Raw genomic sequence first — 19,272 nt, 5'->3', positions numbered from 1 at the left:
CATGTTATTTCTCATTTAATGCTAAAGTGTAAGAACTGTTACACAGAACTGTTTCTTTGTTAAAGAGCATGTTGAAGGGTAAGGTGCTTACTGATGGTCTAACTAACATGTCATGGAGCATATCTAATATTTGTCTAGTATCCTGAAAGAATACAGAAGGTGGACGACATATTCCTCTCTAGACTAGCACTAGACTGCCACTTGTGATATAAATGTATCTGTGTCTTTTAAGAGGAATGCCAGACAGCAGAACAGTGAGAGAATAAATATTCACAAAGTCAATATTAAAAGAAGAGAACATTCTGTGAAGAGGTTTAATCCCAAAATCCATAAGGATTTAATACCCTCTAGTGCTAGAGCAGGGGTGTCGAACTCAATCAGAGAAGGGGCCAAAATCTAAAATCCAGCCTAAATCGCGGGCCGAATGGTTTACTGAACAGTCATAGACAGCCATAGACAGTAGCCCCCACACACAGTGCCCCCAATTGCCTCATACACAGTACCCCTCCATAGACAGTAGCCCCCACACACAGTGCCCCCAATTGCCCCCATAGAAAGTACCCCCAATTGCCCCCATAAACAGTACCCTCCATAGACAGTAGCCCCCACACAAAGTGCCCCCAATTGCCTCATACACAGTACCCCCCATAGACAGTAGCCCCCACAAACAGTGCCCCCAATTGCCCCCATAGAAAGTACCCCCAATTGCCCCCATAAACAGTACCCTCCATAGACAGTAGCCCCCACACAAAGTGCCCCCAATTGCCTCATACACAGTTCCCCCCCATAGACAGTAGCCCCCACACACAGTGCCCCCATACAAAGTACCCCCAATTGCCCCCATAAACAGTGCCCCCAAAAATAAGTACCCCCAATTGCCTCATCATACACAGTACCCCCCATAGACAGTAGCCAGCCCGCACACACAGAGCCCCCACAGAAAGTATCCCCAACAGACCAGTGATGTCGGCGGCTCCTTCTCTCTTATGCCGCGGCAACAGGCACTACTATAAGGTTGCGCCTCGTCGCTGACGTGTGACGTCATACGCACAGGCGCAACCTTATAAAAGGGCCTGTTGCCGCGGCATAAGATAGAGAAGCCACTGGCGAAGACTTGCTTGGTATGTTTTTGCGCAGAGTGCGCACTCTGCGTAGGGAGCGGCGGTGCTGGGTGCCCCCCTGGGAGTTGGTGCCCTACGCAGAGTGCGTACTCTGCGTATAGGGAGCGGCGGTACTGCGCATGCGTAATAGATTGGCCGGCGAGATCACAAGCCTCCTATGTCACCGCTGTCACCTATGACAGCGCGGTGCGGGCCACATTGCAAGGCCTGGCGGGCCGGATTTGGCCCGCGGGCCTTGTGTTTGACATGTGTGTGCTAGAGGAATGGCCCTAGTGCTACTGTTTACTAAGGGTTAATATTTCACAAATGCAAGAAAAATGGCAGTTGATAGAAAGAGTTCATCTCTCTTCCCACTTCTTCAGGCAATACTGTGCATCTCTGCTTTATACTGCAACATACCACTATATTGCAGCCCTCTCCAAGCAGTGCAGCAGGGCCGACACATCTTACAGCTACTACAGCAACTTAAAAAGGCCTCAGTTACTTTCCACTCCCTCTTGTCCAATCTGACCAGTTCTACAGTTTTGTTTTCAATTTAATAAAAAAATCAATTTAATGTAAACAAAAAAGTTGTGGCCAATTCCCTCAAGCAAGAATTGTTGTATTTATTAGTATAGCTATAGAAGGGATCATAGCAGGACAGGTTGGGGGTAATATCTCCACAGTCTCTAAATTATTGCCAAAAAAAAAACATTTTGGCATAGGGTGGCATAAACCAAAAAACCTGGTTGGGAACCTGGAGGGGCACATCTAGACAATCTAGCTAGAAGGGCTGCAATAGTTGCACTCAGTTAATTTGATTGCATTTATTAGATGTGTCTCTGAATTTTTAAGTGATCTGGTAACAAATCTATTAGCATCTTTTCTCCTATATTGCCAGCTGCTTCACTTTTGTATTTGAAAATAGGCCCTGGCATTTCAAAGACACAGAAGCCCAAACAGCCCCCTCCAGTCCAATAAATAGCGACTATCTATTCTGGCATTTTCCAGAATCCACAGATTGCCAGTCTGGGCCTGGGATTACGCCTACATACCTTCCCCCACCAGCCTCTCTTAAATGCAGCACATTCTGGGTGATTGTGGCCTTAAGAACTCTAATCAAGATTTGCATTCTTTGCACATCATGCACAGCTATCGTTGCAAGGTGCTTCACAAGTTGCTTGCACAGTAATAATATGGGTTAATATTTAATTACTTACAAAAATAAATTACAAAATTTGTGGCAGCCATGATGATGCGTGAACTATAGGTAATTGTTCATTATGAGACAGACAGCATGTTGTAAATTTCACTTTGACCAATGTGTACATTTAGAGCAACAACTAAAAATTGCCCATATGCTTTCTCCAAACAGTAGACAAACAGTATAAGCACAAGCTCTATTCACTGAACTTAAATTGAAGAAGGGAATATACTGCACTAACTGAGTGCAAAATGTTCTTGCTACAGACAACACAGGTGGCTGTTTCGTTGAAAAATTCGCAGATGGGGCAATGCGGAATTTTGCTGCAAATGCCTGCCTGGCGCCAAATATTTGCTCATCCTGGCGCTAAAGGTGATCCTAACGATTTCCTTACTATTGGCTTCTAATGTTGGGGGGACCAGGAACATAGCATTGTTCTGTTGCATTGTGATGGAGTGATACCAGCCACAGAAGTTGTGCCCGGAAGAACTGGTTCAGTGTTTTTGAGAGGAAATGTGGCAGCTGGGACCCAACCAGACCAGAGGCAGCTGCAGGACCTGTTCAGTATGTTTCATGGGAGCCAAGAAGAGCAGTGGGGGGATCCAGGCTTCTGCAACCTCTCAGCCCAAGGATCACTAAACCAGGAAGAACAGGCATCATGACAGCAGTCCAGAATCTCAGAAGGAACAATGTGCGGCTGGTGGGAGTGCAGCAGGGAGAAGGCAGGGTGACCAGGCAGAGCTTGAAAGTCCAGAAAAGTCCAGAGAAGAAGGTCCAGAAAAGTATGTGGGGGCTTGCCACTGCTCCTAAGATAATAAAAATAGTACAACCACAAAAAAAGCAAATGGCACTCAGGGCTGTAAACAAGGGAAAAACCCTTTAAAAAGTTTTATTGCGGAGGTGCAACGTTTCGGGGAAACGTGACCCCTTTATCATGCTTGATAAAGGGGTCACGTTGCCCCGAAACGTTGCACCTCCGCAATAAAACTTTTTTAAGGGTTTTTCCCTTGTTTACAGCCCTGAGTGCCATTTGCTTTTTTTGTGCTAGTAAGGGAAATGGCCATTTGGGTTGAAGGCCTGGGGGTGGCAGCTCTGGCCAGGCAATGTGTTAGGGGCACTGGGTTTTCACCCTCCAGAGGGGCTGCAGGTACTAGGGGCAGCAGGACCAGGAGCCAAAATGGGGGCTATTTAGGAGTCTAGCAAGTAGTCAGCGGCTTTACCAGGCAATCAGGACCATGACGAATGTCAATAGGGGGCAGCCTCAGCACCATTTGGGGGTCAGGAGCGTGAAGCAGGGTTTGAAGGTAGGTGGAGTATCAATGGGCAGCTGCAGTGCTGTGGTCAAGTGACACAGTAGGAGTAGCAGCACAGGCATCTGACAATAAGTTGCCCATGGCCACAGGGGTGGCAGAGAAGCCAGAGGCAATAGACACCAGAGCAGATAGAATGGTAGCCTGAGCAATGGACCACATGTCAGGGAAAGTTATTGTTGGCGGTGTGCTACATGAGGTAGTTGGTCAAGTGTCAGGAATTCCCACAGAAGCAGAAGGAGGTGTTGCCAATCCAGGAGCAGAGATAGAAGGCAGAGTAGGGATAACAGGGTCAATATCACATGCTGGAGAGGAGGGATGGCTGGCAGAGTTGTTTCAGGTGGAGAGAGGTGTGACAGAGAAGGTAGCACTCATACTTTTATTTTTCACACAGGAAATAGGTTAGACAAGCAACTTGGGGAAGAGAGGGTGGAGAAACAACTTAGAAGACAGAAATATTGGCAGGGAAGCAGATATAGTTTTACATAGACTGGATCGTGAGGTGGTTTTCTAAAATGCATGAAGAGATACCTAGAAGAAAGACCTGACTATTGCAAATAATGTTAGTCTATGAGGATAAAAACTTCCAATTTGTTAGAGTTTAAAGAAGGGGTTTACAAGATGTTGGTGTGAGGCTTTGGTACTCACTCATTTTGTATTGATGCTGCAATGGAGGCTGTGCATTTGGATTTGATCAACAGCTTGGTGATAAAGATTGGCAGATGGGAATCCAAATGGTTTTGTAGCCCCTCTGGGATGTTATAAATATTGTTTTAATACTCTGTAATGTTGTGGTACACGTTGTCCCGTTATAAACAATTTATGGTTGCTTATTTGTATTAGCTCATATTAAGCATCATTGTTAATAAATAACTGCAATCTTCTCCTCCCAAATATAGTGTCATGTGTCATTTATTGGTTGAGGGCCATAAAGTGGGGTTAACGGTGACAGCAGGGAATGTGATTGTCTTTGGGGTTTTCCTGGGTTAGGGATGTGGTCTTACCTTACCAATTCTAACATGAGAAAACCAGGAGCACAGTAGAATCCTTCCTTCCATATGTATTTGAGGAGGTGATTGTTGTCACAGTTGGTGGGAGTTGCCTTGAGTCTGAGACCAAGGGATAATTTAAATGGACAGTTGACAAGGTGAAGTGAAAATGCATAAGCCTGGGTTCAGAGTCAGTCCTCTAGTAGAATATGGGCACTGGGTGGGGATCAATATGTGTCAAAGTTGAATTTGTGACACACAAAAGTATGAATGCTGTAGGCAAAAAGTGCAGGGCTCTGCAGCTCCATGCAACTACTGATGCTTCCCAGTTTATGCATTCTGAATAATGTGCAAGTTAAGGGCTTTCCATGACATACACATGTGCCTCCCACCCCCTGATCTATTTGTGGGCAGAGTGAGACAAAACTCTTGGATCCATTTTAGGTGATAAGATTTCTACATCAGGGTTTAATTAGCAAATAAGAATGGGATTAGTTGCAACATGCACTTTGCACTTGCCCTGCCATTATGAGTCCAATATTGGTACTTCATTATATTATCTATGTAATGTATATTATATTATTATATATTGAATATATATTTATTTTAGGACAAAACACTAACTTACACATACTGAAAGAGATCATTTTTACTAGCACTTAATAGTTTCATTAGCACTTCTTAAGCATCTTTTTCTGTTGTTGTTTTTCTTATTCTCACTTATTTTACATTTTAATATATTACATTGCCATGTATGTGCAAATTAATGCAAAACAGCATCTTCTTAAGCTGAAGTTAATTTTCTTCAAAGCAACAAAAATGAATAAAATGTTAAAACTGTTTACATCATTGATTCATTGTTTTCTGCCTCCCCGTTACAGTACCTGAAAGATTTACAGTACATCTGTATTATTGCTTCCTTTGAACAAAGAGTAGAGGGGTGGGGCCAGTAAGGTGCTTATATACTAGGTTTTGAAAATTGCTTTTCAGGACTGATTCATATCAGAAACATAGAAAAAAGAGAATAAGAAAGCTAAACTGTTGTCAACTGTCACAACAAAAAGTCAAGTAAAAAGGTATGTCACAATTACATTTTTTCCTATGGTTCCTATTTTCCTTTTGCATATTTATATATTCATGGGATAATTGATCATTTATATTACTGGCACCCAGGCATTAAATATATTTTGATGGAGCACTCCTCTATATTATATTATATTTAAATATATACATATATATATTTGTAGATTGTAAGCTCTTTTGGGCAGGGCTCTCTTCACCTCTTGTATCGGTTATTGATTGCTTTATATGTTACTCTGTATGTCCAATGTATGAAACCCACTTAATGTATAGCGCTGCAGAATATGTTGGCGCTTTATAAATAAATGTTAATAATAATAATATATATATATATATATATATATATATATATATATATATATATATATATATATATATATCTGTCATATGTTTGTTTATCAGTTGTCACTTTAAAAGCATAAAGGGTTTATTTAATAAGGGTGGCATTTTTATACAAAATTATGCAAACTGCAAACAAACTTGCACAAATCTCCATATTTTTCCACCAAATGGAAAAATCCAAAATTCACCATATGTGTGCAGTTACATCACAAAGGGGTGGTAGCAGACCATACTGGCATTTTCTACACCAGCATTTTTTCACTTGAGTGCCATTACAATTAGAGGCAAAATGTTGCTAAATGTTTTGCTCATCAGCGGCAGATTTCCATTAGGGCTATATGTGTGGTCCCCCGGGACCCATAGTTTGGGGTGACACCAACAGTTAGAAGGCAGAGCTTGAGTGCTTGGGCAGATTTGGGTTGGGGCAGGAAAAAGGGCTGAATGAGAAAAGATGATAACATTTATGAAAAAAATTTGAATGCACTTTAAAATGACCTGCACAAAAAAACATGGTAACGCATGGTGTGATGTTTTATGAGATGGAAGCTGTTATACAGTTGAAATATTACATGATTATGTCTGTCCTATTTGCAATACCTTTACTCTTCTGGGACCTAAATAGCTACACAATATATAGCATTAAAAGTTGCAATAAAAGCCTTTCTGGAACTTCATAAGAAACAAAGATCATTTGAAAAAGCATGTACATGTATACGATCCATTACCTGGAAACGCAATATCCAGAAAGCTCCAAATTACAGGAAGGCCATCTCCCATAGACTACATTTTAATCAAATAATTAAAAAAATTTAATAATGATTTCCTTTTTTTCTGTATTAAGGAAACAGTACCTTGTACTTGAGCCTAAATAAGATATCATTAATCCTTACTGGAAGCAAAACAATCCTATTGGGCTTACTTAATGTTAATTTTTTTTTTTTTTTAGAATAATTAAGCTATGATGACCCAAATTACGGAAAGATCCCTTATCTGGAAAGCCCAGGTCCTGAGAATTGTGGATAACAAGTCCCATAACTGTATATGTATTAGTAATTTTATGCATTTAAATAATATTATAAATAGTGAATATAATGCACAAAAGAAATATGTATATTCAAACTACCTTACCATTAAATACAGATGTCAACAATTTATAATTATATATAGCAATCATATTTTTACTTTCCTGTATTCTTTTAAATAGAAATTTATAGAAAATACAGTGAAGATATTAAATGGCACCAGATGAGGTCATGGTGAGTAGGTTAATAACTGCAGTGCTGTAATAATGCTTGGATAAATATTGAATGTACTGTATGCAACTTTTACATGTTCTATTGTTACTTGTTGCTTAAATTTGCATTGTATGATATGGGTTTCCACAATGTTGTATAAAAAAATATTGTTTTCAGTTTCAGTGCTCTGAAGTTAAAATATCACATAGAACAACATTTAAGGTGTTGGATTTAGTATTCAGTATAATTAAGGGTCTGAATGGTTTTTCAAGCATAAACAAGATATGTTGCTTAACTTGTTAAACTGACAAGTCATTTCAAACCGTTTAAAAGTAGATTTTTATCAAACGCAAAACATGCATACAGAGCAACAGTATTGAGTGGAACAACTTTTATATATAGAAACTGTAGATATGCAGTTTTAGTGGGAGATTTAACCACATGTAAGAAAAAAATGGCAGCAGGCAGAAAAACAGTTCATACATACAGCATCGTAATTGTTCTCTTATTCTAGAGAAACTTAGCTATAGATTAGAGTTTGTAATTATACAGAGCAGCACTTTTCTAGTTACAAAATATACCAGAAAGCAAACATACTTTATCTTACATTTGCCAAACACCTGCTTATAAAATAGTTCTCGCTTTTCTCCCAATAAGTGTGCAGGGAATCATACTTGGCAAGTGTTGATGTATGACCACAGAGTGGGCATGTGCCTGGCTGAGCAAACCTGATGTTTGGTCCTAGCACACCTTGCTGTTCTTGCTGAGTAAATCCTTGCCCTAACCCCAGGTCCCGAGCATTCTGAATAACAGGTCCCATACCTGTATTACAATATATCAAAACATTCCTGACTGTCAGAAAATATTTTTCTGACAGCTAGAAAGTTTTTAAAGAATTGACACACTAAGGGGCACATTAAAGCATGAATCTGGGATTGTTAAAAGCACGATTAGAAAAATTTCATAGTAACCACAATAATTTCTGATGTGCGTAAATTGCGCAAAAATTTGTGTTGTGGTCGTACGAAAATATTGTGGTTGTGATCAAAAGTTACAAAATTTTTGTATCTGAACTATCGTAAACAGCGCAAAAACCTTTCTGACTGAAATTTCAATGCATGATTTTGGAAGCCTCCCATAGGACTCAGTGGCAGCTCAAACCTGGCCAAAGGAAAGTCACGATACGGAAGCTTGAACGAATTCCGAAATGTTCGTAGTCATTGCGAAAAATATTACTTTTTCATGCAAATTTACGCAAAACGCCGAATTTTAATGATATTATTGTGGTCATATAAAGTTCTAAACTTTAGAAAAAAATACGAATTTTTCACAATTGTGGTCATCATGCTTTAATGAATGGGCCCCTTATTGTTTGAGCATGGGAAATATTTTTTCCCATTTATTGATAATGTTTTACTTGTAACTGCAGGGAAGCTGTGCTTCCTGGTATTCATATTTTTCGGGATTTGGTAAGGGGGTGCAGCACTGTAAAATGAATCCCACTGGAATACATTATATTTAGGTATAATATAAAAATAAAATTTGGCATATTTATAACCAAAATCATAGAACTCTGTTGTAAAACTAAAGAGAAATGTTTTCCCTGATTGGCAAAGGTTGTTATAAGCACTGGGTGAATATATTATGTAGTGTAGTTGTACCTTGCACAGGAGTGAGAGAGGCACACACCCTTCCTTAAAAGGGCATCACAGGAAATTAAATATAACAATGATTCTGCCCTGTCATGCACATCGTTAAATAGTTACATAGGGTTTAAAAAAAGACCAGAGTCCATCAAGTTCAACCTTCCAAGTGAACCCAGCAGACACAACCTATACTTACCTATCTATACATTCACATACATAAACCATATATACAACCACTAATACTAACTGTAGATCACAATAGCCTTGGATACTATGCTTGTTCAAGAACTTATCCAGGCCAGAGTCTGCCATTACAACATCACTAGGAAGGGCATTCTGCATCCACACTTGCCCTCACCTTGAAAAACCACTTACGCTGCTTCAGAAAGTTCCGTTCTTCTAATCTAAAGTGGTGGCCTCTGGTGTTTTAATTGTTTTTATGGGGAAAAAAGAACATCCCCTATTGGTCTATAACCCCTTTCCATTGCTTTAATCTAAAGGGGTGGTAATAAGAACACCCCCTATCTGTCCCCCATCTAATGTACTTGTACAGAGTAATCATAATCCCCTCACAAGTGCCTTTTTTTTTAGAGAAAACAACCCCGACAGTCTAACTTCCATCCCCTTTACCAGTTTAGTTGCACGTCTCTGCACTCTCTCCAGCTCATTAATATCCTTCTTAAGGACTGGAGCCCAAAACTGCACCGCATACTCAAGGTGAGGCCTTACCAGGGACCCATAAAGATGCAAAATTAAGTTTTCATCCCTTGAGTCAATGCCCTTTTTTATGCAAGACAGCACTTTATTTGCTTTTGTAGCCACAGAATGGCACTGCCTGGAATTAGACAACTTTTTATCTGCAAAAATCCCCAGATCCTTCTCAATTAAGGATACCCCCAAAACACTACCATTTAGTGTATAACGTTATATTACAGCATAACTGTATATGTATACCATTTATATTATTTCTAGGAAAGTGCATTTGCTTTTTTGCTTTTTGCACTTTTCAACATTGAACCTCATTTTCCATTTTGCTTTCCAGTTTTCCAATTTAGTCAAATCTCCCTGCAAAGTGGCAGCATCCTGCATGGAACTTAGTGCAGTAGTATCGTCAGCGAAAATAGAAACAGTACTGTCTATGCCCACCTCCAGGTCATTAATAAACAAGTTAAAAAGCAAAGCACCAAGGACTGACCCCTGCGGTACTCCACTAACCACACTGGTCCAATTAGAAAATGTTCCATTTACCACTATTCTCTGTAATCTATCCTTCAGCCAGTTCTCTATCCTAAGTACTAAAATTATGTTCTAGGCCAATATTGCTCAATTTTATCATTAACCTTCTGTGCGGTACTGAATCAAATGTTTTAGTAAAGTCCAAGTAGATGACATCAACTGCCATTCCAGCATCGAAGTTCCTGCTCACCTCCTCATAAATGGCGACTAAATTAGTCTGAAAAAGATCTGGTACATTACAGCCTTCACTTTGACTATAAGTTTAGGGGAACTATTTTTGGAGAAGCAGTTGTTCCTGATGGTCAAACTGGCTAAAAATGTTGCTGTCTAATATAAAGTTTTCTTCTGAAATATGATCTTTGTTTCGAGGAGACATTATTTATATGTTCTTACTTTTCTTAATGCTCGCTGTGGTTGTTTTCGCACATCTGTTTTCCTGTTTGTCAAAACACTCTAAAAAGAAAAAAAAACCCACATATTATATACTCATATAAATCACATTTGTTGTAAACAGGGAGTTCCTCAAACGTACCTCAAAGTACAGCCTTGTTTTTATTGAAATAATTTATGTCTTTCTATTAGTGTTTTAAACTTTGTATCAGTAATGCTAGACTTTTTTGCTTTGCTTTAAATCAAGCAACCTGGCCCTATAATTAATTAAGAAAAAATGTAGTGTTTCAGCTAAACATAATTTTAAAAAACATTATATAGAAAATATTTAATGTAATACATTATTATATCCTATTTTATTGGATATGGACACTGGTACCAAACTTTATATAACAACAAATGTGAAAATTCAGTTTTTTTTAATGAATATGGCTAAATATGGGAATCAAAAACTTTTTGAAGTAGTTATTACTAGATACCTGCAAGCAAAGCTTAAGTATGCTGTTGTTAAAAGTGACAATATGTAACTTATACGGGTATGGGATCCCTTATCCGGAAACCCGTTATCCAGAAAGCTCTGAATTACGGAAAGCCTATCTCCCATAGACTCCATTTTAATCAAATAATTCAGAATTTTTAACAGAACAGTACCTTGTAATTGATCCTAACTAAGATATAAATAATCCTTATTGGATGCAAAACAATCCTATTGGGTTTAATTAATGTTTTATTGATTTTTTAGTAGACTTAAGGTATGGAGTTCCAAATTACGGAAAGATCCCTTATCCGGAATACCCTTGGTCCCGAGCATTCTGGATAATGGGTCCTATACCTGTAATTGATTTATAATCTGCAGCAGTACTGGTGCATATCATGCATAAAAATGTACCAACTATTATGTAATGGTCTCCCTGTTATTTACTATAGCACCTTTATTCAAATTCTTGCAGCAAAATGAAAATGATTTTGGTCAATTTTTGGTCATATTACCCCATATCAAATTTATTCTAATAAAGTGTAAAATTGTGGTGTTACATTTTATGTTAAGATTTGAGGACACAGGTATGGGACCTCTTATCCAGAATGCTCGGGACCTGGGATTTTCCGGATAAGGGATCTTTTGGAAATTTGGATCTTCGTAACTTAAGTCTTGTAAAAATCGTTTAAATATTGAATAAACTCAAAAGGATGGCTTTGCCTGCAATAAGGATTAATTATATCTTAGTTGGAATCAAGTACAAGGTACTAGTTTCTAATTACAGAGAAAAAGGAAGTCATTTTTAAAAATTAGAATTATTTGCTTATAATGGAGTCTATGGCAGATGGCCTTTCCATAATTTGGAACTTTCTGGATAACGGGTTTCTGCATAAGGGAACCCATGCCTGTACTCTCACTTTTTAAATCTAAAACATCCCTCCCTGAATTTATGAATTATATTAAGAGCAAATGGTAACATATCCTTTTACAATATTAACAAAGCTAAAACTCAAGCCATGTGCATTAATGTGACCAAAGTCAGTTAACAGCACTGTCAATTACAGTACCAATATTTTTTTAAACTAACTGTTACAGTCTGTATGCTTAGGAGCCCGGTAACTGCCCGGAATAGCCCCTTAGGTAGGCAGGAGAGCCCTGCCGACCCTGGTGTTCACCGACGCCCTTTTGGGGCCCTGGACTTTCTGCGGCGGGAGAGGCAGGGATCCTACTTACGGCCAAGGTTATTCAACGCGGTACCAAGGGTAAAGATGAAATCGGAGTCGTGGTCAGGCAAGGGTCAGTGGCAGGCGGCAAGGATCGTAGTAGAAAGTCAGGCAAAGGTCAGTGGCAGACGGCAAGGATCGTAGTCAAAAGTCAGGCAAGAAGTCAAAAACCAGAGAATCAGATATAATACAGCTTAGCAAGGCACCAGGAAATCAGGACCAGCTTGGGCAAGGAAAACAAGCAAAGAACCGCTTTTAAAGTTTGAATTTGGCGCCATAGTGACGTCAGCGCATCCGCTGACGTCATCGCGCAGCGCCCAGAGAGCCTAAAGCTATTGCGCATGCGCGCGCGCGCCCCTTGCCATTGCGCATCGGGACGCGCCGAGGAGAGGTGCGCGCAGGAGCGCGCTGTACAGGGGGAGACCGGGACTCCTCACACTAACATACAGAACAATGGGGAATGGGAAGGGGAGGGGTAGTTGTCTTATACAGATTATATTTAGACAGCATAATTCATAAAACCTTATTCAATATGATCCAATTCTTTATGTCAGAAAATGAGCTGAAATATATCTAGATGACCTCATGGCTTCTCGTGTAATATTCTAAAAAGAATATAGTACAGAATCTGTTCCGAATTAAGGGAAGGTCATTTCCCATAGACTCCATTTTAAGCAAATTATTCATGTATTAAAAATGATTTTCTTTTTCTCTGTAATAATAAACAGTACCTTGTTCTTGATCCCAAAGAAGGTATAATTAATCCTTATTGGAGGCAAAACAATCCTGTTTATTTAATGCTTAAATGATTGTAACACCTGTTTGGCCAGTAAAGGGTCAATCCAGACTAGTATTAGGTAGAGCATGTGTTACATGCGATCCCCCTTTCCCAGGATGGGCCTCCGCTAATTGGGAGATGACCTTTAGGAGCGTTTTTTGGAGATGAGGATGGTGTTGAACTACACCTCCCTGATGCTGTATGGTGTAGTGCTAGTAATTAGGACGCCAGAAGGTTCTTTGCTGATCAACTATTAACATTTAGGGGCTGATTTACTAACCCACGAATCCGACCCGAATTGGAAAAGTTCCGACTTGAAAACGAACATTTTGCGACTTTTTCGTATGTTTTGCGATTTTTTCGGATTCTTTACGAATTTTTCGTTACCAATACGATTTTTGCGTAAAAACTCGAGTTTTTCGTATCCATTACGAAAGTTGCGTAAAAAGTTGCGCATTTTTCCTAGCGTTAAAACTTACGCGAAAAGTTGCGCATTTTTCGTAGCGTTAAAACTTAAAAGGTGCAAAGTTTCGCGTAAGTTTTAACGCTACGAAAAATCGCCAGATTTTACGCAACTTTCGTAATGGCTATGAAAAAATCGTATTGGTAACGAAAAATTCGTAAAGAATCCGAAAAAATCGCAAAACATACGAAAAAATCGCAAAACATACGAAAAAATCGCAAAATACCGATCATTACGAAAAAACGCAATCGGACTCATTTCGACCCGTTCGTGGGTAAGTAAATCAGCCCCTAATTGTTACACACAAAATGATGCAGGGTGATACTCACAAATACTGAGGTAGATGGTGAAGCAGATAATACAGTTGTAGTTATGCAATGCAGAGTAACACCACGTTGGAGGTAGATAAGGAGATATAGACAATCCTAAGGATGATCACCTGGTACTGGGCCGGATCCCTACAGCAACGGTGGATCAGGGGAAGAAACTGCCTGATACCTGTGTCTGACTGCGGTCCCTTCAGTAAGGCAAACAGAGCCTGGGTATTGCTAAACCCTTTTTAAGATCTCCTACAGTGGAGCGAGTGCTGCTCATGCTAGATAGCCCTGACTGTCTCACACTAGATAGAGTGTGCTATTACAGGATCTATCCCTCTGCTAACTTCACCTCATTCACGGGGCCCTGTCCCCGACTTTCACTAGAGCACCAAGGGGCTACTCTAGGGCAAATGGCTTTTACTGGGGCCAAGTCTGATCCCAGGCTCGATGGAGATGTCACCTGAGAGTCAGAAGGCAGCCAAAGAGGAAGCCCTCCTCCTTGCAAGACATTTTATCAGTCTGCAAGGGGAGTGGTCATCCTTAGTAAACCAATAAGGCACAATATAGTATAAACTAGATACATGGTGCTTTGCCCAGCAACAACACTAGGAACTAGGAAGTAGGGATTTAAAGCCATAGGAACTCTAATACCTATGGGTCCCTACATGATTTTAATAGACTTAAAGTATGGAGATCCTTACCCAGGTCTAGTGAATTCCAGATAATAGATCCCATACCTGTATTATAACCTTGGTCAAATCAAACTTGGGTTCTTGGTCAAGATACACTATTAATAATATAGAAATGTTATAGTAAAGTAATCCACTTGCATATAGATCAAGCAGGAGACATAAGACCCACAACAGCCATTATATACAGTATAGGACACCCTTGTGCCTGTACTATTGTTACTATTGGATCTGAGAGTATCCTAACAAAATTCAAATTTGCCCAGTTTTTGTATATGAGCCCCATAGTAGTATCTTAGTAGTATCATGGCAGGAAGAGAAGTGAAATAAATAAAGCTCACCTTTTTTTTTACTACACATTCATCCACTTCCTGCTACCTTTTATGCCACAACTGATGAAATGTCACTCTTTAAATGAAGCTGCAGATGCTCAACGAAACTGATATAAAGATATTGGGAGCTTAAAATAGTGATTAAAGCAGAGAAGTTTGTTTTGCTTTACGCAAAGAAAGCATCTGTTTGACACCAAAAAACGCAGCTGTACATACTATATACAGGAACTAAAAATGGTAGTTATATTGCCCATTTCATTTTAGCCTGAAATCTAGAATATTCTGTTATATGTGTAGAATTTCTTCTGCAGTTTGTTTGTAATTCACTGTTATCTACAGATTCATAACAAATATAATTAATTATAATTAATTTGTGTATGTGTTTTGAATAACGAGGATGTTTTATTTTTAGGTAACCGAGTTCTTTACAGGAGAAGAAGAATATGAAGATCAATACACTCTCAGCACCCTCGACTACGTTATTTTTGACCCAGGTGTATTTTGTGAAAAAAATTCTGTTAGAGAATTTGCATCTTATGTCCTTCCTCCCATTTACTGGTGTGTGTTTTTGTTTGGTCTCGTTGGAAATAGTTTGGTCCTCGCTGTATATGTATATAATAGAAAGCTAAAAACAATGACAGACACCTTTTTAATAAATCTTGCTATTGCCGATATACTTTTTCTGATTACACTTCCCTTCTGGGCAATAGCTGCCTCTCATGATTGGGTTTTCAAAACAGCTCTTTGTAAAGCAGTTAACAGCATGTACTCAGTTAATGTATATAGCGGTATGTTGCTACTGGCATGCATTAGCATAGACAGGTATATTGCAATAGTGCAAGCCACTAAAGCTCAAAAGTATCAGACTAAGAAGCTCCTTATCAGCAAGTTAACATGTTTCATTGTTTGGGCACTTTCAACAGGTTTAAGTCTTCCTGAGATCTTATTTAGTGTAGTTAAGGAAGAATTCAATTCAACAACCTGTACAATGTCTTACCCTGCTGAACTAAGCAAAACATTTAAAGTTAGTGTTCTCTCACTAAAAGTTACGGTGGCCTTTTGCCTTCCATTTTTAGTCATGGTCTTCTGTTATGCTATGATAATCCCAATTCTTGTCCAGGCTCGAGGTTTCCAAAGACATAAAGCTTTAAAAGTTATTTTTGCAGTTTTATCAGTGTTTATTTTATCTCAATTACCATACAATAGTATACTTGTGTTAAGAGTACTGAATGCTGCCAATATAAATGATTTTGAATGTGCAACTACCCAAAATATTGATATTGCATATAAAATCACACAGAGCGTTGCTTTTCTTCATTGCTGTTTGAATCCATTTATCTATGTTTTTGTTGGAGTCAAGTTTAGAAGTGATCTTTTGAAGATTTTACAAAAATGTATTGGTGAACAGCAATGGGCTAAAGGACTTTGGGGGGACAATAATAAGAAACCACTTTCAGAGACAAGGGAAAGCAAAATGGGTACCTTATCCCTGTAAAAAGGCAAGCTTTTGAAAACCTTTACTTAAGATTGCTATTATTACTTTTATAATTATTGCATGTAATTTTTATATTTTTAGTGTAACAAATATTCACTTTGCCTTATATAATGATTCACCATCTTTAACCTAGTATGCAAAATACCCACATCCACATGTACCCACATCCTGTCTGCAGTATTATGAAAGTTTACATTTGCCACCTGCAGCATCATGCTTACTGTACAGTAACAATTTGTTGATTATTGTTTGATTTTATTTTAAGGTTTTTATTTTGCAGTTTTAATTACAGTATATAACAATGATGATTTTATTTTGATGTTGTTTGTTATGACTTTTGACGTTTTAAACTGTTTTATTTGTTACAATGCAGTATAATTTGGATCAAGTGACTGAAATCTCTGCCACAAGTAGTTTCTTTAACAGCAGTCAAACATCTTGCTTTGGTAATTGTCCCCCAAAAACATGCACAGGTGCATTCTTAGCCTGGATATTGGCCCAAGTCTGCCAGCGGAAACCTTAGAGCTTCATATAACTAAATGATCAGGACTACCCTGTGACCAAGGAACCTGGTCCTTTGTAAAGTGCATTCGCCTGTCACTTCACACATGCGACGTGTTACAGCCATGAAAGAAGGAGAAAATTCCAACCTGTCCCACACCTGTTTGTGTGTAGTTACAGGAATGAATGCAATCCAGCTGTCACTGTCAACACTGTTTGCATTTTAACAATTCCCCCATTTAGTTCTCCTCCACCTATCCTCCCCTCACAATAATCTCTCTTTCTTTCTTTCCTCATATAAAGCACCTTTTCTGCCCCTCTCCTCCTTCTTCCACCACAATGTTTTTGTCATTACTGTATTATCACCATTTAACCCTTTCCCTGCTGAGCGGCAATGGTGCTATTTTCCTCTAAATTAAAACACAATAAATCAATATAGACTCTATACTCTTTGCCAGCAATGCAGATTATGCATTGGCTGCAGGCAAACTATGGGCTGCCCTTTGTCCCAAGTCCATATTGTTTACAGAAAAATACATTTATGTATGCACAAAAATCTTCTTGGACACAAAATGAATATCTCTCAAGGTACAGGTACCAGTACACACTGGTGAAAATATACCAAAGCCATATTTAAAGTCAAGAATGAGAACAACAAATACAATAATATATATAGATATATATATAGATAGATACAAAATTCAACTTTTAAGGAAATTTAATGAAGAAGCCCAATGCACAAACCTATTTATACTTGAAGGGGTCTCAATTTTTATGGGTTTTCAGCTATTAAGAGTTTTGTTCAGCAGCTCTTCAGTTTGGTATTTTTGGAAATCTGGTTGCTATGGTGCAATTTACCCTAGAAGCCATGAAGTTGTTTGAACAAGAGTTGGGGATATGAATAAAGAAGGGCCTAAATAGAAAGATACGTAATTAAAAGTAACAATAATATTAAAATTGTAGCCTCACAGAGCAAAAGTATTTAGCTGCCAGGGTCAGTGACCCCCATTTAAAAGCTGGAAAGAGTCAGAAAAGAAAGTGAAATAATTCAAATACTATAAAAAATAACTAAAGACCAATTGCAATGTTGCTAAGAATGGGACATTCTATAACATGCTAAAAGTTTACATAAAGGTGAACCACCCCCTTTAATTATGAACAATAGCAAATATGTATTACAAATAATTTTTGTGTATTTTAAATAAACATTTTCTGCTGTTTAATTATCACAAAGTCTGATGTTCATTTTATAAGCATTACAGCATAGATAGTAAAAATGTCAGATTTTTGTTTAATTTTTTATTTAAAGGAACAGTAACACCAAAAAATAAAAAAGGTTTAAACTTTAAAAATTAATATTAGGGATGCACGGAATCCAGGATTCAGTTCGGTATTTGGCCAGGATTCAGCCTTTTAAAACTGGGTTCAGCGCATTCCTAAAATATAATGTACTGTTGCCTGCACTGGTAAAGGTTGTGTGTTTTTTACAGAAAGGCTGCTATAGCTTATAGAGATAAGATGCTGTGTAGCCACGGGGGCAGCCATTCAAGCTGGAAAAAAAGAATATGCAAAAAAAAAAGTTAACATATAACATTTAGATAAAGTTTTGCTTAACAATTCTAGAGGGTTTAATTACTGTTTAAATATTTTTTTTTAGCAAACTTAAGGTAGGAGATCCAAATTACGGAAAGACCCCTTATCCTGAAAACCCCAGGTTTCTGGATAACAGGTCCCATACCTGTATTAGTATTGCAATTTATTCACAAATGACCTTGAGGTTGGCATTGTAAGTACTGTCTCTGTTTTTACTGATGTTACTAAATTGTGCAAAACTATTTGTTTCTTGTAGAATGTGTCTTTCAACACGTAGTCATAGGCCTTTTATTACCCCCTAAGTATATGACATTCAGGTTTGTTGTTCAGTGGCAGGTAAGATCAAAGGCCTCAGACCAGTCCTTTTATTGTTTTTGAAACTTAGGGCTGTGGCAGATGGGGAAGACTAGTCGCCGGCAACAGATCTCCCTTGTTGCGGGCGACTAGTCTCCCCGAGATACCATCCCACCAGCGAGTATGTAAATTGCCATTGGGATGGCAGACGCGGCACTGCAATTTCCCCGAAGGGGACTAAGCTCCCTGTGTGCCACAGCCCTCAAGGTGGTCATTCCCTCATTTGGCAAGACTGATTTTCAAGCAGCTATTAGTCAGGCAGACTTATTGGAGGATACACTACACCAGTGATCCCCAACCAGTGGTTAGTGAGCAACATGTTGCTCGTCAACCCTTTGGATGTTGCTCCCAGTGGCCTCAAAGCAGGTGCTTATTTTTGAATTTCTGGTTAGGAGGCAAGTTTTGGTTGCATTAAATCCTAGTATAATGCCATACAGAGCCTTCTGTAGGCTTCCAGTTAACAAAGGGGCTATCAAACCAAGCCAATTATAGCTCTCATTGACACCTCCAGGAACTT

At 38.7% G+C, this 19,272-nt stretch overlaps 1 protein-coding gene across 1 annotated transcript; it reads left to right on the top strand.

Moving 5' to 3' along the window:
- The first annotated feature begins 3,765 nt into the window (after positions 1-3,765).
- Positions 3,766-17,767, top strand: ccr9 (chemokine (C-C motif) receptor 9). The gene is made up of 2 exons (XM_002940798.5): positions 3,766-3,978; positions 15,225-17,767. The coding sequence occupies exons 1-2, from the start codon at positions 3,766-3,768 to the stop codon at positions 16,305-16,307; spliced, it is 1,296 nt and encodes a 431-aa protein (XP_002940844.3). The 3' UTR covers positions 16,308-17,767.
- The last annotated feature ends 1,505 nt before the right edge of the window (positions 17,768-19,272 follow it).

This window comes from Xenopus tropicalis, chromosome 6 (assembly GCF_000004195.4).
Source record: "Xenopus tropicalis strain Nigerian chromosome 6, UCB_Xtro_10.0, whole genome shotgun sequence".
Taxonomy (NCBI): domain Eukaryota; kingdom Metazoa; phylum Chordata; class Amphibia; order Anura; family Pipidae; genus Xenopus; species Xenopus tropicalis.
The sequence above is the reverse complement of the archived record's forward strand: the minus strand, read 5'-3'. Positions and strand labels throughout refer to the sequence as shown.

Bases quoted from the DNA above. Each gene is read 5' to 3' on its own strand.
- ccr9 (XM_002940798.5), top strand. From the start codon at position 3,766: ATGGACCACATGTCAGGGAAAGTTATTGTTGGCGGTGTGCTACATGAG. The intron at 3,979-15,224 runs GTAGCACTCATA...TTTTATTTTTAG, and splicing joins AGAGAGGTGTGACAGAGAAG to GTAACCGAGTTCTTTACAGG.